We start from the raw sequence: 27,047 nt of genomic DNA on the forward strand, positions 1-27,047 counted from the left end.
TGGCTTGATAGCGGTGGCCCTTTGGCTGCCCCCCTCCTCTCCCCTCTTTTGTTTAGTGTTTCATGCTGGAGCTGTAGATGTTCATGAAAGTCAGTGAAGCTGCAGCGATGAACTTACATGCTTATAATCCTGATCCTCCACAATAGTGATCTTCAGTGAATTCATGAACAACTCCCTCACCGTCCCAGGAAACGACAAGAGTCGGATTGCGTCCTGAGCCTTCCATTTAGACTTTAATGCTTTATTCAAACTTCATTTTGAACTGCCACAGGAGTGCCCTGTGGATTGCACAGAAGACTGGTAGCACAAAGGCACAGGGCATGTTTACTTTCTGTATGTCTGAAATGTCTTCAACTAAAAAAACTGAAATAGCTTAGCGGCTGCTGCCTCTAATTTCTGTAAAGCGGTTAATGAGCTATCTAAAAAAATCAGTAATTAAAAAGAGACTGTAAAGCATTCTTTGACTGCTGTGAAGTATTGTGAGGAACACTGCATAAGAAAGGAACCAACGACCTTCTCATATCAGAGCCACTCCCAACTTGTTGACATTTAGGAAGGAATTGAAAACCTGGCTGTTTTCTAGATAATGATTGATCTGAGCCCACTTAGGGTTGGCGCCAAAACACCTCTGGGTAAACATTGCTCTTTAGAAGTACTTATAACAAAACTACTCGTAATGTCAGTTAAGATTCCGATGATGAGGTGGGATGGCAGGTAACTCCCCCTTCCTTCTGTACTGGGTGAACTGAGGTTGAACAGGTCATCTTGAGATGCCTTCAGGTTATTCTGCTATGAAACCTGATAAATGGGGACATGCTCCACAGGCCAAAGTCTTCCTACAGCCTCGCCTTCACCATCCCTCCCTTTCTTTTGCCCCTCCGTCTCCAGACAAGGAGGTGCAGACACGGTAGAAACGTCCCCTGCTCAGCACACACATGGTGCAGTGGGAGATGAGGGAAAGTGGGAAAAATAATGCCCAGTGAGAAGAGTTCACTTTCACATTCTGAGGTACGCACCCCTCCTCGGATCCTTTACAGTGTTAATAATATATTGTGGTGAAGGCAGGATCATCCATATAAAGAGCGGCTCAGATTGTTCCCCTTTAAACTTTAAAATTACAGGACACCCTTCACCCTCCACTCGCCAGCTTCCTGGATGGCTTTTCTACTTCCCTGTGAAGAATGTAGAGCTCTATCATTTCATGGTATTTATTGTTCTGTACTATAACCTTAGAAGCCAAGCACTGTCAATCCCAGCTTCAGAACAGTGGGGTTCATTTTGCTCGTCCGGTTTGGCGTGTCCCAGCCATTCTGTGAAGTTTCCCAAGCATTTTCCAGTTTGCAAGCACTTGAAATGGGTTGACGTAAACTTTGAGTCTCAATAGCTTCCATGAAACCTTGCCGTTGATGCTTACCTTTAGTTTCATAGGCATGTCCTGTAATAAGCGTTCCTACAGGATATTTGCCTATAGCTGTTCTTTTTTTGTGAGAATCTCTGCAGCTCTTTTGTGTTGTACAACCTGTATTGTGTGTATGGTGCCTGGAATTACATTAATTCATTACAGGGGCACAACTTATACAAAGGGAAACTACTTAGTAAAAAAAAAAATATATATATATATATGCATTGGAAGAACCAGCCATTGGAGATCACTAAGAACTGCAGGCCGGAGATAAAGCATGAGGTTATATTCAACTGCCCTGCCATCAAGAAATGCCCCTGAGCAGACAGGATGGTGCTCCTGGGCCAAATGACCTGCTAGGCTGTTTATTTATAGCAGACACTAACTTATGGCTGAACATCAAACACCAGTGTATCAGGCCGCTTTCTGTTTGTGAGAAAGTTCCTCAGTCATGGCGAGGAACCATTTTGTATCCTATACATAACCAGCATTGGCCTAGCCAATAGGTCTCGCCTTTGGGACCTTATAAGTGTTTAGTTATCCAGCACAATATCCTTGGTGCAGCAACATCAACTGTTGCATGGCTAAACACTTATAAGGTCCCAAAGGCGAGACCTATTGACTATGCCAATGCTTGTTTTTACTTTGTCAGGGGCAGAGAAAAAATGCATGAGGAGTAGGCAGGTTTGAGACCGGTGACTGCAGTCGACTGGAGTCCTCAAAGCTGGGCTTTGACCTAGTGGATTCCACTGCTACCAGGCATTGCAGCCTTCTCAACCATGCAAAGCCATTTGTCACTTTGAGTTTCTTGTTGGATGCCCCTAAAGGTTTTTGAATGTTCCATGAACTCAGTAGTGTACAAAGTCGATCCAGGAGGTGTAGATTCAAGCCTGGTTTTTTCATTAAACACTGGATATGGGAGTTCATCTGTGAATCGTATGCAAATGTATCAAATATATTGAACACGAGGCTTGGGTCTAGCACTGCTAGATGTTCTTTTGACATTGTTGCTTTAGATGGCAAAAGAAAATATTTTGTGACAAAGATAATTTGGCAATAGGTATTTTATCCAGAAATATACCATTGGCCTGTCGAGATTGCTCTGCCGGTGCCTCTGAAACCCTTTTATGATCATTAATATAGTAATAATCCAAAAGAAGTGCCAATATTGTATGTGAATTCAGAATCCATTATCTCAACACATTTGAGTAAAACAAAATGTTGTGGTCTCCCATCTGAGAAGATTTAATCTTTTGTCTTTTTTCTTTTGTCTTTAATGAATGATTTTTTTGTTCATGAGTTTGGTTTGTAATTTCACCAAATTTACATATTATAAGACCTTATGTACACCACATTTACATCATTATTCGACCGCGGCATGTACCTGTCTCCGTGGAAAACGGTGACCGGTACATGCCGCGGTCGAATGCACTTTACTACTGGCGCTCGACATCGCCACTGGACGAGCTACAGCAGCAGCCGTCCTGTTAGATTTCACCGACACTTTTCCATTTCTGCGCCCACAGGCAGATAGCAGGACACAGCGGACTTAGACAGAACACCCGGATATATGCTGCCAAATCTAAAAGGAGCCATCAAACTAACCGCGTTGTCTCACAGAGCTCGAATGCTGAAAAGTTAACATCATCGCAAACATACAAATTGGATTGAGCGTCGGGATTGCCTTTGTCACCCACACGAACTCTGAACTGCAGAGATTTTTGGTCCTGATGAGAACTCTACAACAACTTGAGTTCGAAACGCGTAGACCATTATAGCCAAAAAATCATATAAAATTGATCTGCATAAAAAGAAAAATGATTAGATGGTTTACTGTGAATAGTGTCATTCCAGTGTAAATTTTGATTATATGTTGTCTGTGGTTGTATGTTAGATAGGATGACTGAGTTGCGAGTGGATTTTTGATTGAAAATGTATATAATATTTGTTGTTTTTTGTTGTAATTGATGTAAATGTGGTGTATATAAGGTCTTATAATATGTAAATTTGGTGAAATTACAAACCAAACTCATGAACAAAAAAATCATTCATTAAAGTCAAAAGATTAAATCTTCTCATAGATGTGAGTCCAAGACATTTTGTTTTACTCCAATGTGTTGAGATAATTGATTCTGAATTCACATACAGTATTGGCACTTCTTTTTGATTATTAATAGCTTGTGGCAAGCCTTGCTGTTGGGAGCCCTGACCCAGTGGTGGTTTTTCGTTCATTAATATAGGGCAATGCACCAGCCACAAAACGGGTCCAGAGGCAGTCTTCGCAATAACAGAACAGTGAAAGGAAGAGAGTAGGTGAGACCAAAAATTCTACTTGCACAGAAATGTGAGCGGAGGGCCGAGATAGAGATGGAGATGGAGAACTGCGTCTCGACGCGAGATGGCCCTCCTGGAAATTATAGACAAAGAGCACAGCTTTTCATTCAAGACCTCTGAGCTACATCCCTTCTGGATGACCTATAGATCAAGGAAGACCGGTTTAGAGAAAAACGTCTGGAAGTGTTTTAAATATTACTAATGTTTGCTGTAGAAAAGACACTGGGCTTCGTGGTAAACAGTTTTAATATAGACTTTCTCACTGTGTAAAAGAAGCTAGCAAGCTGAGGCCTGAATCGGGTCTAATGACACATGTTCATGGAGTGAGACGAGTTCAGTATGGCAAAAAGCAGCAACTTTCACTTGCCCACATCACACTTTCCCAAAGGAGTTGACGTTGAGAGTTCCTCCTTGCAAGCAGTACAGATCCGTTCTCCATGAATGAATGGCTCCTGAAGGATGTGCACCAAGAAAAGAAAGATTAGTCCAAAGCCGCTTTATCCCACCCAGGGCAGTGACGAGCTTTCTTCTAAACTGTTCAATGCAGTTACCTGCTTTCTTCTCACCTGCCATCCATTAAAGACAGAAAATCAACAATGGGTTACTTATGGAAGAGTTTCCACTAGCTGTGACTAAACCAGTGAAATCACGTGCATCTGAGAATGGCACAGAGTAGTCCTCACATTATCATATTGAAGTTGTACCAGAAGGACTGAAAATAAAGGGGGATAGTTTAAATAAGTTTGGAGCGAGCTCAGCTTGTATCAGGTCGATGACCAGTCATGCATGCACTTGGTGTACAGCAACACCAAGCAGCAGAGGAGGGTATGAGACATGGACTTCAAGATGAGCTGGGAGAACAGAGCCCCAGAGACGAAGTCTATCATTACTGTAACGTGGTACAAGAGAAGGGCGAGTTTGTAAAAAGAAGAGAAGGAATGTCGGGGCGCATAGGTGTATATGTGCCCTCTGTGCACATCTCATATGGGGCGTTGTTGGCTTCTGCAAGTCAAGCCACTGAAAGAATCTGATTGTTCATGGTCTCTTCACCAGTGAGGCATGGTGTGAACTGCAAACATAAATAGCGTCCACCTTTGATTCACAATGGGAGCTGCTAGTTTTCCGGGAGACTCACCAGTTGTATGATTGGTTCGCAGTGAATCTGAATGGATCCCACATTTATCTCTAGCCTGAAAATGTAGCATGACGCCAGTGCTTGTGGGCCAAGAGGAGAGGCTGAACAATCTAAACCGGTTTAAAATTGGTGGGATGGAAGAGTATTTTTGGGAAATTTTCATTTCTATCCAAATAATGACAGGCAATGTACTGCTGCCATCTAGTGGTCAGGAGAAAGCCTGCTGACTGCTTAATATCCATACTGCGCCACTTCTAGCCTCTGGAATCCCAAGAGACCTTCTCCTGTAAAGAAAACAGTGCCCGTATGCGCGGCCACAACGTGAACACGAAACGTTGAAATAGGAAACCGAACAGATGGCGCAGCTGCTCGCTCTTGCACGAGTGCTTATTGGAAACAATGCAGTACATGCACGAGTTTCTCATAAAGTCCTGAGGGATTCCAAGAGGTCACTCCTAAGCAGCACTTGCACACTGCATTAGGCTCGACCTAAAAAAAGGAATACAGGAGACTTAGCTAATTATAGGCTGCTAGCTCGATAAGATGTGGAAGCAAATACATATGCCACAGTTGTATTAAGACCACTAGAGCAATGGGCAGAACAGGAATTGTTGATACCTTTTCCCAAACTGGGTTGAGACAGAAGTCTGCCACTATAGACAGTATAATTGCCCTATAATATTTGACCCACCTCGCCACTGGCCCGCTACAGCCATCAGTATATGCTTAGTCTCTGGACTATTCTGCAGCTTTTGATGGAGTGGCTCGCATATACCATGGAGGAAACTGACCAACTGGGGTATCCCACAAGTACTGTGAAACAATCATGGTATTATACACGGCTACAGGGGTACGGATCAAATTAGGACACTGAGATTAAGTCCCTTTAATGATTTATACTACTAGGGACATCCAACAAGGGTGCATCTTCACCCCCTGTCTATAGCAGCCCTGGGTAAGGCAATAAACCGAACAAAAGCATTTCCGCCAAGAAAAGGCCACCATGAAATCACCATAAAACTTTATAAATAAATAAATCTTACTATAGGATGCTAATATGGGGATTTTAGATAAAACCAAAATAGGCATACAGCGAGGTCCAAATATACAGTGAGCGCCATAAGATGGTGGCCAATTTCAACAAAACAAAAGTGATGGTTTTTGTAAAATGTAACAATAAATCAAATATCACGTTGAGATTAGGTCTGGAAAAAGTTAACTATACATCAATTTACAACTTCCTTGGGGTTTGGCTTGCAAATATGGCCAGTCCACTGACAGACCCATTTAACGTCCATTGATAAGAGATCCAGCAATCTCACCTTTGTATAAATTTGCATTTAAGCATAAATATGCTGTCCATCTGCTGAGTCCATCATAAGGTTATCATGAGCAAGATCTCTGACCTTTCTGGTCAGTGTCACTACTCTTCTCCCCCCCCCCCCCCTCCCACTCCGTGCAGCTCCACCATTTAGGGACTGCCCTTGAGCCCGAGCTCCTAGCCAGGTAGTTGTTAGAGGCCCTCCTCCACCCGCAGGCTCCTGCCTGCGCCTCATCCCTGGTGGTCTAGTGGAAGAGCACCCTGCTATTCTGCTCTGTTCTGTGTCCTCTGTTCCCTTTTGCCTCTTTATTCCCTTTTGCGCCTCTTTATTCCCTTTTGCGCCTCTTTATTCCCTTTTGCGCCTCTTTATTCCCTTTTGCGCCTCTTTCCCTTTTGCCCCTCTCCCTTTTGTGCCTCTTTTCACTCCCTCTAACCGCGCTCCCCGCTGCTGCTGCCCCTTCCCACCCGCCCAACCCCCCGGGTCCTCCCCCTAGTGTGTCGCTCCTGCCTCCCAGCGGATCGAGCTCCCCGACCCCTACTTAATAGGAGCCGCTGTGCAGCCACGCCAAAGCCAAGCCTGTCTGCGTCCTGACCGCAGCCAGCGCCAGGGACCCCAGCACCCTCCAGGCTCTCAACCCCGGATTCAACAACTGCCAGCTCTGGACGCTGAGCAACATCCAAGGCCTGATCTCCTGCCGACACTGCCGCCGCACCTTCGCCCACCTCGGACCCCAGCAGCAGCCACCAGCTCACACGAACTGAACTGCATCCTCCTCAGCATGCGCCCCCGGCACAGACACGCCATAGAAATCTGGGACCTCCTCAACACTTACACCCAACGTCGCCTTCCTCACAGAGACCTGGATCAATACCCGACATCATAACCGCCATCCCCGACTGATACAAGATCCTGAGAAAAGTCCGCCCAGGTGGAGGCCTCGCCATCATCCACAAAAAGCTCCCTCCGCACGACAACCACCAACTGAGGACGCCTCGCCCCCCCACCCCCCGCAACACATCCACCTCCAGATCCAGACCAGCCCCAGAACGATGCTCTGCGAAACCCTCATCTAGAAACCGCCTGGCCCCCGCGCCCCGTTCACCAACATCATCGCCGACCTCCTCGCACCCTACACCCTCGCCTCTACAAACTACATACTACTCTGAGATATAATTTCCACCTGGACAACCATGACGACCCCAACAAAACTGCCCTCCTAGAGAACCTCACCAATAATAGGACTGAAGCAACTGGTCTCCACCCCCACTCACACAGCAGGGCACACACTCTACCTCGTCTTCGCAGGAGGAAACCGCACCTTCAGCCACACCACGGAATACTCTGGACTGACCACTACTGCATCTATTTCTCTCTTTGAAAACCCACCGCTCACAAGCACGCATGCCGCCCCACACGGGATCTGGAAAAAAGTCTCAGAAGAAAACCTCACCTTCGCCCTCACCTGCACACCACCCTTAACTCTGACAGGCTTCAACACTGCGGCAAGCAACCTCCACCAATAGATCGCCAACAGCGTCAACAAACTCCTCCCCGCCCCCTCCAGAAAACTACAAGATGATTCAAGAAAGCAAACTGGTTCACCACGGCACTCCAAGAATCCAAGCGCTCCTGCCGGTAACTGGAAAAACAGCAAAACTCCAGAAATGTGCACAACCTACAAAACAGCCACCACGGCACACCATCAACTCATCAAACCCACAACGAAGGATTTTCTCCTAGACAAAATCCTCTCCAACGCCCACATACTCCAAGGAACTCTTCTCCATCATACAGTAATTTGCCAAACCCAACCGCGAAACAACAGAGGTCCCTCCCTCCCAAGACCTCTGCAACAGACACAGCTCTTTCTTTCACCTCAAGGTCATGCCGCTTTACGACCACTTCGACAACCAAGACCTCTACACCACCCCAACCCTCGCCCCCAGCGACGCCACCCAATAGACCCTACATACTTCGACCCCGCTCATGACAGAAGACTACTTAAAAACCATGAAGAGCATCAACTCCGGAGCACCCTCAAACCCCTGTCTGCCCCACATCTTCCCAAGAGCCGCCACAGCCATTGCATCCGAGCTATATCAAACCACCAGTTGCTTCCTTGAGACCGCCACATTCCCAGACTACTGGAAACTGGCCAAAACACCATCCTAAAGAAACCCTCCGCAGACCCGATGGACCTCAAGAACTTCAGGCCTATCTCGCCGCTTCCTTTCGCAGCCAAGGTAATTGAAAAGTAAGTCAACACCCAGCTACCATTCTCATCGAAGCCAACAACATTCTAGACACCTCCTAATCCGGATTCCGCAGCAACCACAGCACCGAGATCGCCCTCCTCGCTACCACAGACAACATCCTTGCCCTCCTCGGCCAAGGCCAAACCACAGCCCTTATCCTCCTTGACCTATCAGCAGCCTTCAACACAGTCTCCCACCGCACACTAGGCACCAGACTCCAAGACTTCGGCATCCAAGGAAAGGCCCTAGACTGGATACGCCCATTCCTCACGGGCAGAATAAGACTCCCGCCCTTCCTCTCAGAACCGACAGAGACCAAATGCAGAGTATCCCAAGGATCCTCCCTCAGCCACACCCTCTTCTACTTCTACATGGCCTCACTCGCAACCATCGTAAGAAACCATGGGCTCAGCATTGTCTCCTACGCCGATGACACCCAAATAATCCTGTCCCTCACCTAGGAACCCGACATCACCAGGCACAACTTCCAAGAAGGGATGAAAGCCTTTGCAACCTAGATGAAGAACAGCTGCCTGAAACTCAACTCAGAGAAAACAGAAGTTGTCATCTTCGCCTCCACCCCCTCTGCATGGGACGACACCTTGTGGCCCCCCTGCCCTTGGAAACCCACCCACCCCAACAGACCATGCATGTAACCTCTGCATCATACTTGACTCATCACTCACTATGAATCATCAGATCAACTCTGTCTCCTCGGCTCGCTTCAACACCCTTCGCATACTACGAAAAACATTCAAATGGATACCCTCCGACTCCAGGAAAACAGTCACTTACGCCCTCATCACCAGCAGACTGGACCACGGAAACGCCCTCTATGCTGGAATCAACAAAAAACTCCTCTGCAAACTCCAGAACGCCACAGCCTGACTAATCCTAGATATCCCACGTCACAACCACATCATCCAACATCTTCTCGACGTCCACTGGCTTCCCGCCGAACGAACGAAAAATAACTTTCACGCATGCCTACAAGGCCCTCCACAACATTGGACCACAATACCTCAAAAACCGCCTTTCCTTCTATTTCCCTAAGGGAAACCTCCGCTCAGCCGATCTCTCACTAGCCCCCATCTCAGAGCGGGTGGAAGGTCCTTCTCCTACCTCGCAGCCAAGACCTAGAATGAGCTCCCCCTTCACCTCCGATCAAGCTGGGCACTGCACCAATTCAGGAAAGATCTCCAGACCTGGCTTTTCGAATGACCCCAACGGAGCTGCACCCCCACTCCTTCAGACCCTAACAGATGAGCCGTGTGCTTTACAAACCCATGATTGATTGATTGATCATAGGCAAAATTTATTTCCACAATTTCATATTGGCGCCAGTATGGAGGAAATGCTTGATAAATTGTATGCACCATATACAAACGGATCTCCCTTTAAAGCTCAATACACTTCAAGTGCCTGGGAGGGGCTAGAATTATTGGGTCAAGACATGGTATGCAAGCCATCGTTTATCAAATATTACCAGGTAATGCAGGCTAAAGGTAACTCGCTGAAGACAGTCCTACAAGAGATTTTTAAAGCACAAGATAACAACTGGGCTGCATATTTAGATCCAGCTATTCGTGATTTGGACCTGGATGCCAACGTGCAATAAAGGACGGCCTCTTCCTCTGCAGTAAGGTCCATTCTTAGGAGACAAGTTTTGACTTTGTCAAGGAAAGTTGAAATGAAGTCTCTGGAGAATGGAGTGCAATTTGAATCCCCATATTAACATTGTAAGATGCCAGTCCAGTCAAGAGGTCTTTATTCGATTTGCATCATAAAAGACAAAATACATAAAAAAACAGTTCATACAATTTTACATATAAGATAATACGTTACATTTTAAAACCATGTTAAAAAGAGTATTAAATTTAGACAATGATGTACAAAGGACCCCTGACTACATAAGAGCAATACTAAGTTGCAACTAAAAACTCATAAAAACAAATACAATGGGAACTTCATTTACCAAGGTTGCGAATGCGGAGTGACCAAGCCCAACTCACGAATTTTGCTACACCAATGGCGATAGGGGCAGAAGTATCAGTTTTTAGAATCCTAATCGCTGCAACAGCAGATCAAGTACCTAATAAGCGGCAAACTGGTAAAAGCCAAACTTTTCTGGGTAACGAGTACATAGGCAGCAGAAGAAAAAGTGTTCAATATTCTCTACCGCTGTTACACAGAAAGGACACTTATCGCTGCCACCAGTCGACCAGGTGTGCGTAAGCCCCCGCACGGGTAACGAGCCTACTCGTAATTAATCGATATTAACATTGTAAGATGCACTGTGCATGCAATCCTAGCTCAAAGAATCCTTATCTGGGATAAGCAGGAGTCCTCTCCTGACTGCAGGACTCCTGACTCTACCCATCTAGGATTCTAGGTCAGACTGGAGCAATGGCACCAACCCCCCTCATGAATGCAGATTCTGCAGTTATAAAAGTGAATTTTTCATTCATCTCCTCGGTTGCTGAATGGACCTGGGGGATCCTTATCGCATTTTATTGAAACCATGGTTTTTACAAAACATACATGCAAGGAAGCAGTCTCGTTTTGTTTTAACTTTGGATGCTGGGTTCCTAACACACTTTGGGAAATACATTGGACACCTTCGGGGGAAACTGAAAACCTGGGACCAGTTTAATCAGAAGAATTACATTTAAGTCTCAAGGCATAAATGACGCCTGTCTGAGCACAATAACCCCTGGCAACTATGCACGGCGCTTGAAAGAGCTACAATAACCCCTTGCAACTATGCACAGCGCTTGAAAGAGCTACAATAACCCCTTGCAACTATGCACAGCGCTTGAAAGAGCTACAATAACCCCTTGCAACTATGTACAGCGCTTGAAAGAGCTACAATAACCCCTTGCAACTATGTACAGCGCTTGAAAGCGCTACAATAACCCCTTGCAACTATTCACAGCACTTGAAAGAGCTACAATAAACCCTTGCAACTATGCACAGCGCTTGAAAGAGCTACAATAACCCTTTGCAACTATGCACAACGCTTGAAAGAGCTACAATAACCCTTTGCAACTATGCACAGCGCTTGAAAGAGCTACAATAACCCCTTGCAACTATGCACAACGCTTGAAAGAGCTCGGTGAACCTTCAAGGGGACAAATCTAGGTATTGACATGGGAAGCCAGGTGGACATGTCAGATCCATGAAAGCAGAAAGTGCATTGTATATGTTAATTTTATGTAAGATTTTATAGTTTCATGCTAATGTTTTATGTAACCTACCCTGTATCCATGTGCTGTACATTATGATGTATAACCTGTTCTTTGTCTTGCAGTCTTTACCAAGAATTTGTGCAGTCAGATGTCTGCCATCAGTGGCCCGCTCCTGCAGTGGCTGGAGGACAGACTGGAACAGAACAACCTGCGCTTGCAGGAGCTTCAGAGGGAGAAAGAGCAGCTTCTGCAGGAACTGGCAGCTCTGGACTGAAGGAGTGGATTATGACCCTTTCAGGAGGTCACTGATGAAATACCACTACCATAGAGGTTCCAGAGACCCCATGGGGCACAGGACGCATCCGAGTTGGATAACTTGCCCCTTGCTAGTGGAGGTGTTTCGAACATTTTGCAGAGCTTACCCAAATGCCCGAGCCAAAGACGCCAGTGCCTGTAAGGTACCTCACAAAGTGCAGACGGTGGAATGAAGGAGACACTCGTGAGCTGTGCCTGGCGGCTTTAAGAAACGACTCTGCTGGTTTCCATGAGCTCCGTTTGAGGATGGAAGTCTGTGCGGACTTTGCTCTTTTACTTCATTACACATGCTGAGCTAAAAAAAAAAATCAAGTCTCTTTCTTTTGCAAATCAGCTAAAGACGTGCAAGTGCTTGCAAGATTGTCTGTAAAGCAGTGTGCACTGGAGTTCTAGATGCTAAGATCTGTGGGTCCAGCTGCTGCTCCCCGCTTGCGTCCAGGGTGCATTCTTTATTAACCTTTCATCCGGGTCTTCGGAGAAGGAGCTCTTTGGATTAATGAGGCAGGGCTCTGTTTAAATCTGAGTAACCTTTAAAAAAAAGGCTAGTATCCATGTGGTCACATGACTCAATTATTGCTTTAGTTACTTAATTTTCTAGTCCCTCTCTTGTGCCATTGCGTAAGGCCCCCAATCTAGCCATTGCACGTATGTACTATGAGACTTGAGTTCAATACACTGCTGTTATTGTGTAAAACCACCCATCAGACCCGCACAGCGAGGGTCCTCTCTTGTAACATAAACTCACTCACCCAGCCTACGGTGTCAACCTGGGAGTGTGACTGGGCACGTTGGCTATTGGCCATATTAGTAATTAGCCCAGTTTGTCACCATTAAATCACTGTTTGTGTATCTAATGTGTCTAGTAAACACAACTGGCAATCCTAGTGTGTGTTCTGCACGGCGAGGCCCAGAGACCGAGTGTATGACGTTTGCGCGAGAGCTCCTTTGGAGGTATTGACTGTAGATTACTCGTGCCTTGAAGGAGCTTCGGAGGGAGAAGCGACACACAGCTGCCTAACTTTGTTCTTGAGGTGTAACAAACCTGTTGATGATGATTCAAGAACTTACTACAATAAAATGACACTTAAAAAGAATACCGTGATTCTTAATATTTCTCCTGTTAATGGTAAGAGGTGATTACCAGAAAGAAACAGATTGTAGTTTCTGCATTGGTCAACGTAGGAAGAGCAGCCCTGTGCACAGATGGGGTTGAGGTTCTCCTCGCTTGCCTTGAAATGCTTCATTAACAGGATCAGCCTGGAAAGCAGTCAGGAGTACTTTCTTAGCATCTCAGTCATTTGGGTGGAGGAAACAGCAGGTGATTAAAGGCCGGGGGGCCAAGGAATACACAATCCCAGCTCCCTCCTCCTAGCAGCTTCACTTTGATTCAGCAAATGATGTCTTGGGTGCAGCCTAGTCTTATTAGTCGAAGCATGCGCCTGTTGGAGGGATCAAGCACCAATAACAAATAGTCACCAATTGCTAGAGAAGTCTTCAATTGACAGAGAAGTCAGACTTCCAGCTTTCAGTAAGCAGAGCGTAGTTGGTAAAAGAATGAAGATATTTCTGACTGAAGCGTTGAAAGTAACCATTTCTGTTTCTAGGTTAGTACCCTATCCGCTTCATATTTAAACCACAAGGTGTGTTAAAATGTAGGAGGGGCGAGTGCAATAAGAATTTTCCCCCGAGTCCTGCCACAGAACATTCTATTTCCAAGTCCACGTATGTTACTACACCGTTGAGCCTCACAATTCCACGAGCGGATACCCAGCACATATCACAATCCCTGCAGCATTATTAATCAGGAGGTCATTCCTCTAGTTCTTTTTTTAAAACCCCCTTCTTAGCCCTTGGACTGTGAGAGGGGATCTCCGATCTGAATGATCATTAATTTTATCCAAAAAAGGTAGGCCCTGATGATGGGACTGAAATGTAGCCAGTGATGGCGCCCGAGTGCAAACAGTGAGGGGTAGAGAGAAGCGCTGATGATGGCACTAGAACTCCGGCAAAGAGCCCCTGTCCTAGATATTTGCCAGGTGGCTACTTGGGCATCCCATCATATGTTTGTGAAGCTCTAATGCCTGGATGGTCCGGTTCGCTGAGAGGCATTTTCCCCACTGGGTCCTGGAGGACTTTCTGGTTTGAGTGAATCCACAGCCCACCTCCAAATGGACACTGCTTTGGTATCTATGCAAAAGCTGAAACTCTACGGCTGGAAGTCTGTCAGAAGAACAAGTTACTTCCCTTCGGTAACTTCCTTTCAGGTAGATGCCATCTAGCCACTGATTACTCACTGGGATCTTCTTAAATGATAGAATCCAAAGTCTAGGAATCTGCACACTGGTCATAACCAATTTGATATTGGGGGATCGAAAGCAACTGACATCAACACGCTTGAGTAGCATCTATACAGGCGTTACATGTTATTTCCAGAGTAGAACGGTGCCTGTGCGGAATCGCACGGCACCACGTTGCACATGATGTTCTCTCCATGTGAAGTCCTTGAAGACGAGAAACTAAAATAAAAACAAGCACTAACTTCAGTGCTTAATGTAATTCACGCTTTATTGTTCCCCCTCCTGAAAATGAGATCACCCTTACTACACAGTGCAGAAAATCTTATAAGTTTACAACCCTGAATAAAATGGCATCTAGGCCTTAGAAATGCATATAACTTTACTGACTTACTACGGTTAATTTGCACTCAGTTTAATTTTAAAGCAATATTGGAACACTCAATACATGCGTAGGCATACATGAGCACTGACATGTTCAGAAGGCATGACCATGAAAGATTCTGCTTTCTTAAAGCCATTCAATGATAAAGTCTGCCATGCCATTTACATTTGGTGAACTTCATCCAGTGATTTTTGAAGTTTGGCAGTACCAAATTCTGCAATAGGAAAATCCAATGCCCCCAAAGTTTTCTAAGGGAAAATCCATGTGAAGTTCAAAATAGAAAAGTTCTGATGGACTTCGAACCACACATTCCTCCACATGGGAATTTCTCTGGGCGCCAGACTGGAGCCTGAAGATTTTCATAGCAACTCCCTTGCGCTTTAGTAGTTGGTGTTGTGCAGCTCTGCGTCTGGTCCGTCTATCACATATGTGATGTCGGGGTCACCATATCCGTGACAACTGGAGTCAGTTCCTTTCTTTCTCTGCTTCCCAACGTGTATCTGTAGCTTGCTGCATCAAGTTTTTAGACTTGACAAAGTTTTTTCTACAAAATTTCAGTGTGCCAGGGTCATGTCACCTCCTAAGATCACAGGATTTAAGTTGTGTAGGGATTGAAAGACATAGATGTCAGTGACGGACCCCAACAAGGTCTGTGTCTGGGCTCCAAGCTTGACTTTGTGCCAAGTGATCAGTGCTCCAAGAAGAATTGCTAGAACATCTATGACCACAAAGCCAAAGTTTACGTCGCAGACCATCGACTGAAGTAAAGAATGCCAAGTCCTGGTCGAAGTCAAGAGTGCAGACATGCTCCTGGGGCTGATCTCATGACCAATTACTATATAAGTTGAGATCTTCAGGTAAGTCAAACTGAAGCAAAAAACAAATCCAAACAATGCTCCACATCATCATGTCACTCATCATTTGGAGTCGCGTGACACAATGTGTGAATGAAAACCATGCTAAGGACCTGCCTTAGGCATATGCCCTTGGTGTTAATTTCTTGCATAAAGCTTGCTTCAAAGTGCTGTCATGTTGTCAGATAAGTGGACAGAGGCCTAGGAAGAGTATGATTTATCGAGGACCAAACAAGTTATCTGATAAGACCTCTAGCTGCAGATTCCTTGCGTCACTTCAGGTGTCAGGCTAGATCTGGAAGATTTTTTGATAGCAGTACCCCTGTGGTGTAGGTCGGCGCCGTATGGTGTCGTGTGCTATGCTGTAGTGACGTCCACATTGTCTATATAGGTGCCACCTTGGCGAGCTGACGTCCGTTCTTTTCCTTCCACGCTAGATAGTGCAGATCCGTCGAAGAGAGCTACTCCCTGTCATTTTTTGACAGACTTTTTCAACTTTTTGTCAACATTTTTGGTGTGTAGGTATTTCCAGTAAGAAGACCCTGTGGTTCAAATCATGCGGTGCCTGTCACGCTCCATGTTGGTCACCGACACGCCCCTGCCCAATGTCTTGACAGGGGTCCTGCAGCCTGGTGTCTCCACCTCAGAACCCTTGCCGCCATTTATTGCCTTGACAGGTGGTGTTCTGGGCACCTGGTCCAACCTAGCACAGGGGCTCCTGTGAACAGAGCTATCGCCCGCTGCCATCGCCTGGCGACTCCGCTTTCCTCTCCAACCACCCAACCCTCGAGATCTTGGTGATCCAAACCTCTCATTTCCACTGAGCTCTCCCTTCCATGCCCCTGAATAGGGAATCCAAAAGGCTGAACAACTTTGGTAAGATCATTTTCTCTGCCACCAGTTTTTCATTGTGGTCGGTAAACATCGAATGCCTCTTGGGCCATTATTCTCATTCACTATGGGAAATGGTTGCGCAGGTGCTGCCACAAATCCCGGAGGAAGCCCGGGCTGTCCTCTCCCAGGCTGTTGCAGACGGGAGAGATACAGCAAAGTTTGCCATAATCTGTGGCCTAGACACTACAGACTCACTGGGCAGAGCAATTTTCTCAACAGTGGCCATTAGGTACCACACCTGGCTGAGAACCTCTGATTTTAGGGGAATGTCCAACCCTTTGATGGTTCCTGTCTCTTCGGAGACTGGGAGAATGTGGCACTTGATAGTTTTAAAGAGTCTCAGGCTACGACCAAGTTCTTAGGCCTCTCAGTTTCATCCCGGCCGGCGTCCGCCTTTTGCTCCTTTCAAACTTGCCAGCCCTACCCAAGCCAGAGGACCGTGCAAATTCAGCAACCGCTGCGTGGGCGTGGTTGACCCTGCGGGTCAGGAGGCCAGAAGACAGGTCAGGCCACACCCCTCCCCCTCCAAACCTTCTTAGTCCAATCCTACCTGTTCATGGGTGTGCAGTTGGTTCCAGGATACACCATCACCGGCTAGACATCACCTCGGACAGGTGGGTTCTGCAAATAGTCTGAAGGGGCTACCCTTCTTTCCATGGCCCCACCTTACGATCGGCTGACAGAGGATCTCCTCGTCTTACTTTGTGAGAAAGTTGTCTATTGGCCAAGGGAGCTATAGAGCGGGTTCCCGGGCTAGAAATAGGCTGTGGTTACTATTTCTGCTATTTTCTGGTTCCAAAAAAGGACAAAGTCCTTTGTCCTTTCCTTGACCTCCAAGTCCTCACCTACTACTTCAGCAGAAAAGAAAAGTTCAAGGTGCGCACTCTTGCCCAGAACCTGGGGGACTGGATGGTACCGTTGGACTTGCACGGAGTCTATTTCCATATCCCTGTCCTGCATGTTCATCGGCGCTACCTACAGTGGGCCACGAGTACCATCAGTTTACTGTGCTCCCCTTTTGCCTCACCAATGCCCCTCTGCTCCTTGCGTGGAGATTGAGTGGCGATAATTGACAGCTTTAGGCCTTCACCCTGAAATCTACGATGCTATTCTGGCAGCCAGGTGACCTTCCACCAAGTGTGTGTATGCCTACCAAATGCACATATGTTGTAAATATTGTACACAACGGTCTGTTGAACCCCCCCCCCCTCTTTGTCTGCCTCCCTCTCTGACATTCTTTCCATTCTTTCTTTGGCCCAGCAGGGCTCTGCTCTGGGCACTCTGAAGGGTTAACTTTCAGTCCTTTCTGCTTTTCTACGGTTGCCAGATCAATTCCTTTTTAGGTCTCGGCAATAAACGCGTGAAGCGCGTTCTCGCCAGAGAATTATAGCGATCGTTTCAGCCGAGAAAGTCCGACAAAACGAGACAAGAGCTGTGCACGCGCGCAGCATTGTGAATGGGAGAGGGAGTGACAAGAGCTGGCCACGCGCAAATTTGGTCGCGCGCACGCTCACACGCCAGCGTCTCCGCCGCGCGCCGATAACTGCTCTCTTCCTGGCCGGCTTCACGGAAGCCTGGGTCCCCTGGGGGACATTCCCTGCAGCGGTGCAGTCTGATGTCCCACGGTGAGGAACAGCCTCATGGAACACCACCGCCTCTGCCTTTCGTTGGGGATCGACGCCTCACCCCAGGTAATTGCAGAGGAGGCTCAGGCCCGGTGGCACAGGGAAAGCGACGACATGGGGGTTATCCGGGGACAGCGATCTGGGTCAACGTGATTGATGGTGGTCTATCAAACTGGGAGTAGAAAACTAGAATTCAATAGTAATTTATAGAAATTACCATCAACTCAGAAGAAGCTTGAATTCAATGTGTGTCCGTCTTCTAAATGAGCAATGCTGTTTTGTGGGGTGTGAGTGCAGGGCTTCACTGTTGGTTAATATTTTGGTGTGGGTAGATGCACAGAGAATTAAGTTTCTGGATGTAAGTAAAGGCTGCAGTCGAGCTTGGCACGGGACTGACGCAGTTATTCACACAGCTCTGATGATGCATCTCTGGCACGGGGCTGACGCAGTTATTCACACAGCTCTGATGATGCACCTTGGGCACGGGGCTGACGCAGTTATTCACACAGCTCTGATGATGCACCTCGGGCATGGGGCTGACGCAGTTATTCACACAGCTCTGATGATGCACCTCGGGCACGGGGCTGACGCAGTTATTCACACAGCTCTGATGATGCACCTCGGGCACGGGGCTGACGCAGTTATTCACACAGCTCTGATGATGCACCTCGGGCACGGGGCTGATGCAGTTATTCACACAGCTCTGATGATGCACCTCGGGCATGGGGCTGACGCAGTTATTCACACAGCTCTGATGATGCACCTCGGGCATGGGGCTGACGCAGTTATTCACACAGCTCTGATGTTGTTTTTTAACGCACCTCGGGCACGGGGCTGACTCAGTTATTCACACAGCTCTGATGATGCACCTCAGGCACGCGGCTGACGCAGTTATTCACACAGCTCTGATGATGCACCTCGGGCACGGGGCTGACGCAGTTATTCACACAGCTCTGATGATGCACATCGGGCACAGGGCTGACGCAGTTATTCACACAGCTCGAATGATGCACCGCAGTTAATCACACAACTCTGATAATGCAACTCGGGCTCACAGCTGTTATTATTCACACAGCTCTGATGATGCACCTCAGGCACGGGCTCACAGCTGTTATTATTCACACAGCTCAGATGATGCACCTCAGGCACGGGCTCACAGCTGTTATTATTCACACAGCTCTGTTGCGCTCTCTAATACTCTTTACTAATAACTCTCTCCTACTCACTATCGACTTCTCACTCTACTACTTACTGTGTGTGTGTGGGTGCTAATGCAATAGGTCTCGCATGTGTACATGATGAAGCTATTGGCAATGTAAATGACAATGCCATTTATTTATGATTTTAAAAAAAGAAAAAAGGAGCAATGCCAATAGCTCTACCTTTAATGCTGCCGAGACCATTGCATTGTAAATGCTTGTTTAAAATCTGAGTGGACATAGATTCTTGAAGGGGCTTACAATTTTGTTTCTCCCCTCACCATTTATCATGCCCAAGTGGGACTTTTCGAGCCACTGCACAATAGCTCCCTCCGGCTGCTTACTATCAAAACAGCCTTCCTGGTGGCAATAACTTCTGCTAGGGGGGTAAACGAATTGCAGGTTCTTTACTCTCTGCTTCCTTACCTGACCATCTTTCCGGACATAGTAGTGCTCTGCACTAGGGCTTCTTTCTTGCTTAAGGTGTTGACACCTTTCTATCTAGGGTAATCTGTCACCTTTCTTAACTTCTATGCTCAACCGCATCCTTAGAAGGAAGAAGAGTGTATCCACCATCTGGACTAAAAAAAGAGCGTTATTGTTCTACCTTGACCCCAGTAAAGAGATATGGGTGGATGACCAACTCTTTAGAGTACATTGAAGCAAAGAAGGGTTGAGCTGTGCAGAAGAGGACCATGACATGTTGGGTTATCTTCTGCATAAAAATCTGTTGCAACTTGGCAAAGAAACAGCCTCCTGAAGGCCTTAAAGCTCGTTTAACGATGGTCAAGGCATCCACCAAAGCTCTCCAGCGTGGTGTTACAGTCGTCAACATTTGCAAATAGGCTACGTGGGCGTCCCTGCACACGTTTGCCAAACATTATTGCTTGGATAACTGGGTCCATAGGGAAGGCGTTTTCCTCCGCTAGGTCCTACAGGACCTTCTTGTCTAACACTTTCCCGCAGTGCTTCCTCCGGGGATGGTATTGCTTGGGTATCTGTTCTAAAGTATGGAATCTGTGGCTAGATGTCTCTATTAGACGGACAAGTTTCCTTTGGTAATGCCTTATCTGGTAGAGACATGATCTAGCTGCAGATTCCTTACCGACCCACCCATGCTTCCTGCACTGAGGATTAGTTTTTAGTGTCCGGACTGTTTCCTTCAGGGCCCTAGTTTTTTAACACACGATGGCCGGTCACTTCATGGCTCCATACTTCTGGTGTGGAAAGTTGTGAAAAGTACTGACTTCAGTGTGCCGAAGTGGCACCTATATAGGCGACGCAGACATGATGATGACTAAAATGATGCCTACGATATCGCACAATGCCATCTATCGGGGTACTGCTTTCAAAAATATCTGGATCCAGCCTGAGACCTGGAACTTCGAAAGTAAGGAGTCGGCGGCTAGATCATGTCACAACCAGTTACTGAAGATAAGTAACTTATCTGTTTAAGTAATAGACACAAGACTGCAGCACAATGCTACTACCTGCATAGGATCTACTTGAACACCATATTGCATTTTGTTGAATATACCACCAGCCCATTTTCCTAAACCACACACTTGTTAGCAGCCTTTACAGTGTCCTCAATACTTTATCTTGCCAAAAAAGGGAATAGAGATCTAAGTTAAAAACGGATTGCCTAGTGTCTTTGCAAGGTGGTGATCTCTGCACATGTTATATCTTTCAGTAGTAAATGTGAGATGTGAGATGCATATGTCTGCTACCGCACCCTAACAACCCGCCTCCACCACACCGGAATCCAAGGAAAGGCTCTGGAATGGATCACCTCCTTCCTCTCCGACAGAACCCAAAGAGTCCGTCTCCGGCCCTTCCACGCAGCAGCCACCAAGATAATCTGCGGCGTACCCCAAGGCTCCTCCTCAGACCCACCCTCTTCAATGTCTACATGAGCCCCCTCGCAGCCATCGCACGCAAGCACAACCTCAACATCATCTCCTATGCTGACGACACCCAACTGATCCTCTCCCTCACCAACGCCCCGCCACCGCCAAAGCCAGCTTCCAGGAAGGCATGAAAGACGTCGCATAATGGAGGAAGCTCAGCCGTTTGAAACTGAACTCAGACAAGACGGAAGTCCTCATCCTCAGCCCATCCATCTCTGCCTGGGACGACTCCTGGTGGCCCCCGGTTCTGGGCACCCCCCCCAAAGCCCACGGACCAAGCACGCAACCTGGTATTGATTCTCGACTCCTCCCTCACGATGACCAGGCAAGTCAACGCCGTTACTTCTTCCTGCTTCAACACCCTCCGCATGCTCCGAAAGATCTTCCGTTGGATCCCCACTGGAACCAGAAAGACGGTCACCCAGGCCCTCGTCACCAAATGACTGGACTACGTGAACACCTTCTACGCTGGGACCACTGCCAAACTACAGAAACGACTTCAACGCATACAGAACGCATCTGCACGACTCATCCTGGACATCCTCCGACACAGCCACATCTCCGCCCACCTGAGAGACCTGCACTGGCTACCCGTCAGCAAGAGGATCACGTTCCAGCTCCTCACCCACGCACACAAGGCTCTCCACGACACAGGTCCCGAATACCTCAACAACCGCCTCACGTTCTACACACCTACCCGCCAGGTCCGATCCGCCAGCCGCGCCCTCGCCAACGTTCCACGAATCTGCAGAACTACCACCGGAGGAAGATCCTTCACCTACCTGGCGGCCCCCTTGCAACCACCATCTTCGTCGGGACCTGCTGGCGCTGCCGCGGCCCGTTGCTACCTACGACCTCCTCGGGACCTGCTGGCGCTGCCGCGGCCCGACCTTCCAGAACGCCGAGCTCGAGGATTGTGAGCTACCATCATTCCATCTCAATACCAGATTGGTAACAAGACTGTCCCGCTACCCCCTTTCCCTGCCAGAGACTAGAATTGAGAGGATCCTCGTATCCTGATCTCACTGTACTGTATTACCTTACTTCAAGAACTGCATATAAAAAGCGTAAACCCTATCTTTGTGTGGTGTCCATCTGTGGGGGGGGAAGTTACTTGTCTGTACGATCGCTAGGAGACGGCTCTCCCCGGAGGCCTCTCCCCTTGTCCTCGGCCGACCTTCCAGGTCCCGTCTAACACATGCCATTACAACGCATACCATTACAACGCATATCGCTTTGGGGTGCTGGATAGTGAATAGTTTAATTTGCTATTCCAACTCCAGTCCCCGTGGATAGTAGGGAAGGTGTTGGATAGTAAATTAAATCTATTCCCTATCCTAGAGCGCCCCCCGCGCAATGCGTTGTAATGGTTTGCGTTGTAATGATAGTGCGTTGTAAAAGTTTTGTTGTAAAGGCTGTTTACCCCTGTAAACAGGTAATTAAAAGCGTTTCTGTTATTTAGTTACAGTTTTAAAGGGTTTCTTAGATTTTCCAACTCCACACTCGGGGTTATCGGTTGAAAGGTAAGTATTCGGTTGTGGGAGTTGGTATTCATGAACACAGAAACAACCTTTCTTCCTTTGGTGCAGAGCAGGAATCTGGTGCTGGATATTGGAACCAGCGAGCCATGGTTCTCAACGAGGAGCCAGACGGAGAAGCAAGGGAAGGTTTGAAAAGGGAAAGGCCCAATTCAGTCCTTCTCCTTAATTGAACTGAAGCCACAGCCCTGTCAGAGGCTAGGATAGTACTAGGGATCCTGCACCTGCTGCTGTGTGTGGCTTTTCATTGGCCTCAAGGATGCTCTGACGTGATGTAGGAAGCTGGCTCTGTATGCACTATACCAAAGTGAGGTATGGTGTGCACAGAGTCCAGTGAAACCCAAAAGGCAGGCAGAGGTAAAAGTAGATAGCACCTTACTCTCTATTTGTAGTAGTGTGGGCGAGCAGTAAGGCTCTATCAGAGGGTAGTGTTAAGCATGTGTTGTACACAGTTAACCAGCAAATGATGTCACAAACTCAAAGACTGAACTCAGACCAATTTTGTTTCTTAAAAAAAATTCAGTTATTTTATTTCTAGAACCAAGCAAAGCCTGGCACAGTATATTGAAATAAATGCTTTGCAAAATATTATGCAGTGTTTACAAGTGAATGCAGTTGATTGAAATACAGGTAAGTCAAGGTATTGAAATTACTTTTTTATTTTTTCTCTGTTTTATATAGCGCGAACTTGACCCAAATCTGGTATCGGAGCGCTTTACATAGCACCAGTTGCATTACCTGAGGACACATCCATTTTTGATAGGCATGGGGAGATTAAGTGATTTGCCCAGAATCACAGGATGTTCAGCGTCATTGCCGAGACTCGAACCCAGTTCCCCAGATTCTAGGTCGAACACCCTAGATGTTAGGCCAACTCCTCTCCATTACTGTACTGATTACTTTTTCGTTACTTTTTAATTACTTTTTCAACTCTGTGATATGCCTAGATATCACACTAGGACATTTCCTAGAGAAGAGGTAAGTAAAATCAGTTTTGCACAATTGTAATTTTTCAGGTTTCCATACAAATCAACTCCACACTTAGATATGTTTTCAGAGAAAAGCAGTCAATAGTTTCCTATGGAGAGAAATGAATTTTATGGTTACCAGGTAAGTACTCGGTATTTGGGGTTGAGTGTCTGGAGTAAGAACAAGGCTTCCTCCAGGGTCAAGGATGCACTCTTGTGACACCCTCAGCGCACTAGGGTGGCTGGGTGCACAGAGTGCTGAGGCCCAATGTTATCCAATGGGGGATAGGCGGCCTCCGGTTGGTGGCTGCTTACGAGCAGGCCACTGAGTTGTGGGAGCAAAGCTCCTGGTGTTAGGCTCAGGGCAAAGGGGGATCCTGTTTAGCACAAAAAGTGCACCCACAGTGGCAGCTGGGTGCTGTTTTGGCGTTGGGTGCCCTGCTTTCAATGGGGATTTTCAGTTTTGGTTTTTAGCTGCAGGCTCGGTCCAGAAAGACTTCCGGGAAGAACCAACAGCTGGGTAGGTAAGTTGGAGGGCTCAGGGACGTAGGGTTGTTTCCTCAAAGGGCGCAGGGCAGCTGGATGCAGGGGTGTCTTTTGAGGTCGGATTTCACCTTACCGGGCAACTTGTGGTGGGGGAGAGGGTGAGTTCTCCGTGCAGAGGCTGCAGGTGACGTCTGGGAGTCCTGGAGGGGTCAAACCATGGTGGACTAGGACTCTGGAGTGCTGGGGGACCTCGCTGGGACCTGTGAGCCACTCTAACTTGGGCTGTAGGCGACAGGTGCAGTGGTGGTTCCAGGGATTGGGTTTCTTTGTTCTCGTAGGCTCACTCTGTCTTGGGAGTTTCCTTTGAACAGAGCTGCTGTTCACAGGAGATCCCGTTTTTTTTTTTTAAGGCAGTCAGTCCTCCCAGGGTTCTGGAGGTCGCTGGGTGCAGGAAAAAGCGATTTTTGACGCAGGATCTCTGGATACTGCAGACAGGCCGGTAGGGCTGGGGCCCAGTCAGTTGTTCTCTGCAGTCTCCTCTGCTGGGCATCGTCTTCCGTCCTTCGTAGGTTTCAGGAATCTCTCTTCCTGATTCAGGGCTGCCTTCTAACAACTGTATTTAGGGGACGTTTTAGGGGGTATCGAGGTCCGTGAGCACAATCCCTATCCGAAAATTGGGGAGTGCCTGCCATCTGCAAGATGGTGGGCACTGAAGAGTGGGCTTCACCTCGCCTCCCCCACCTGAGGGGTGTGGTTGGCAGAGGTGGGCACACCTTCTGGGCTGGCTAATTTTCCCCCACCTGTCTTCCTGCCGAAAAAGGAGGGGGAAAGAAAGGGGGCCTTCTCCTGATAGCAGGAGAGAGTGGGGGTCGCATTACAAAGGCTGCAAGGCCTCTAAAGCTCCCCTGCCACAGATGGCTCTTCTTGGCCTGGGGGAGGTGTGAACACCTTTGCCCAGGAAAGGCTTTGTTTCTGGGCTCAGGGAGCGAAGGCTCCCACCCCAGGGGTCCAGAAACATGTCTTGTGGTGGCAGGCTGGTGTGTACCAGTCAGGGAACCCACTGGAGGCTGGTAGTTTTAATGGTATACTCCAAACAATGGTTCTTGAGCAATATTATCAGACTTATCTTAAAAAGGGGAAACCCCCCCAACCCATAAAGTAAAAGGAAAGAAAACAGCCTATGAGTGGCACAATGTCACAAAAATACTTAAATCAGTGCTCAAAAGCATTTAATAAAGTGAAATGAAAACACAAGGTCGCTCAAACAATTACACTCACAATTACTACATTTAAAAAATCATAAACCTATACGATCAAAAAACAATGGCGGAGACTGATAAACAAATCACAATATACACAATACACAGTGAAAAAATAATGTGATCTCTGATTTAGGCCATGTACAATGTGTCAACGGCGTTTCAACCCAAAATTCCTATAAGGGTCATCATCAGGACAGATCAGGAGTGAAAGCGACCACTTGATTGACTTTCTACAAAAAATAATGATAATTTATACATTGGTCTTAAAATAATGACATTTATGATGACACAACAGTTACCAGACATAGGCTGTACAACGAGTAAGTGCAAGAAAAGATTGAAGAAAAAACGTGTAAGAAGTTAGAACAAAGAATAGGACCACAATCCATAAAAAGCAAACCCCCATGTGCAAAAGAATTAGATGTGAATCAGAGGAAAAAAGAATTAAATGAGTAATAACCTTAGTAAACGTAGAGAACTTCTTTGCCTGTGGTATCAAATATATTCCAACAGGGAAACCTATAGAAATTAGTAAGGTGCAGCAGTTAGGTGTCAAAAGAACGACTATATAGTGGACTGACAGCTACTAATATAGCTATATATTATCCAAGATGACTCAAATGGGGTCTTCATACCTGGCAAAAAACCGAAGTAACACAAATTGGCAGACGTCTGGGTACAATTTAACAGAGGACTGTAGAACACGATCCGCAATAGATTACATGAACTAACCCGCGCAAAAGCAGTTTTCAGATAATTTCATAAACTGCAGAAAAAAGGGAATAGTAATCCAATTGAGCTTCGGCAATAGTTTTGAAAATTTAGCACTGGCTATAACATCCTTGCTCATAAATGGTAATCATACTGCTGGTAACGGAAATAAACCTCACATGAAGTTCAAAATAGGCTCTAAGCTAGAAAACGCAAGGGGAACCTATTGATTAGCTCAGAACTTAAATGTAAAAGGCATCTTAAAAGCTGGTCAGCAAGTTAAAATTAGATTCGATATTGAAGGGATAGACCACTATTTATAAAGTCATACATTACGAAGCTGCAGGGGACTTATATACGTGTCATAACTATGTATTCCCAACCCTTTACCTGTATTATTCAGAGGTCGCCCTTTTTAACATGAATTTGCTGAGACCCAATTTGTAAGCGTCTGTGTAAATTAAATTGCAAGGACCCCAGCCTCAATCATAAAAAAACAAAACGGGCAATTCACTGTCGGTGGTATCGGTAATTATTCTAGTGCCAAAAATGCTACCGGCTACCATTAGTCTCAATTGGGAGCTCCGACCCATGAGCAGAAAAGGCAACGGGTTCGTCAATAGTGACATTGATAAATTTACAAGTGCAACATTACAAAGAAGGCTGCCATTACACAGAAGTTAACCCCATACCTGTGGAAATTGAAGTAATTGATGTACATAAACAGCATTCATTTCCCTTCTTCCCCCACTCCTCTCCCTGTGAGCACCATGAATACCGTAAACTATTGACCGTGTCACTCTGCCAGTAAGAGCCCATACCTATATGCATATGCACAACCATTCTAGGCACCATGGCCTTTTACCCATTGGAATCCCCGGCTTTTCTCCTGCGCGTGTATCTTACACCCCCCCCCCCTCTCTCATGCATAGACCATGAAACCCTCTCCCTCTGCGCGACCCTGCTGTGA

At 46.8% G+C, this 27,047-nt stretch overlaps 1 protein-coding gene across 1 annotated transcript in view; it reads left to right on the forward strand.

Moving 5' to 3' along the window:
- The window catches only part of BRCC3 (BRCA1/BRCA2-containing complex subunit 3), a 101,773-nt gene extending 88,728 nt beyond the window's left edge, over window positions 1-13,045 (forward strand). The window contains exon 8 of the mRNA XM_086942243.1: window positions 11,759-13,045. Within this exon, the coding sequence (XP_086798369.1) occupies window positions 11,759-11,910 (152 nt within the window). The 3' untranslated portion in view covers window positions 11,911-13,045. The remainder of the gene's footprint in view (window positions 1-11,758) is intronic.
- The last annotated feature ends 14,002 nt before the right edge of the window (window positions 13,046-27,047 follow it).

Source organism: Lissotriton vulgaris, chromosome 10 (assembly GCF_964263255.1).
Source record: "Lissotriton vulgaris chromosome 10, aLisVul1.2, whole genome shotgun sequence".
Classification (NCBI taxonomy): domain Eukaryota; kingdom Metazoa; phylum Chordata; class Amphibia; order Caudata; family Salamandridae; genus Lissotriton; species Lissotriton vulgaris.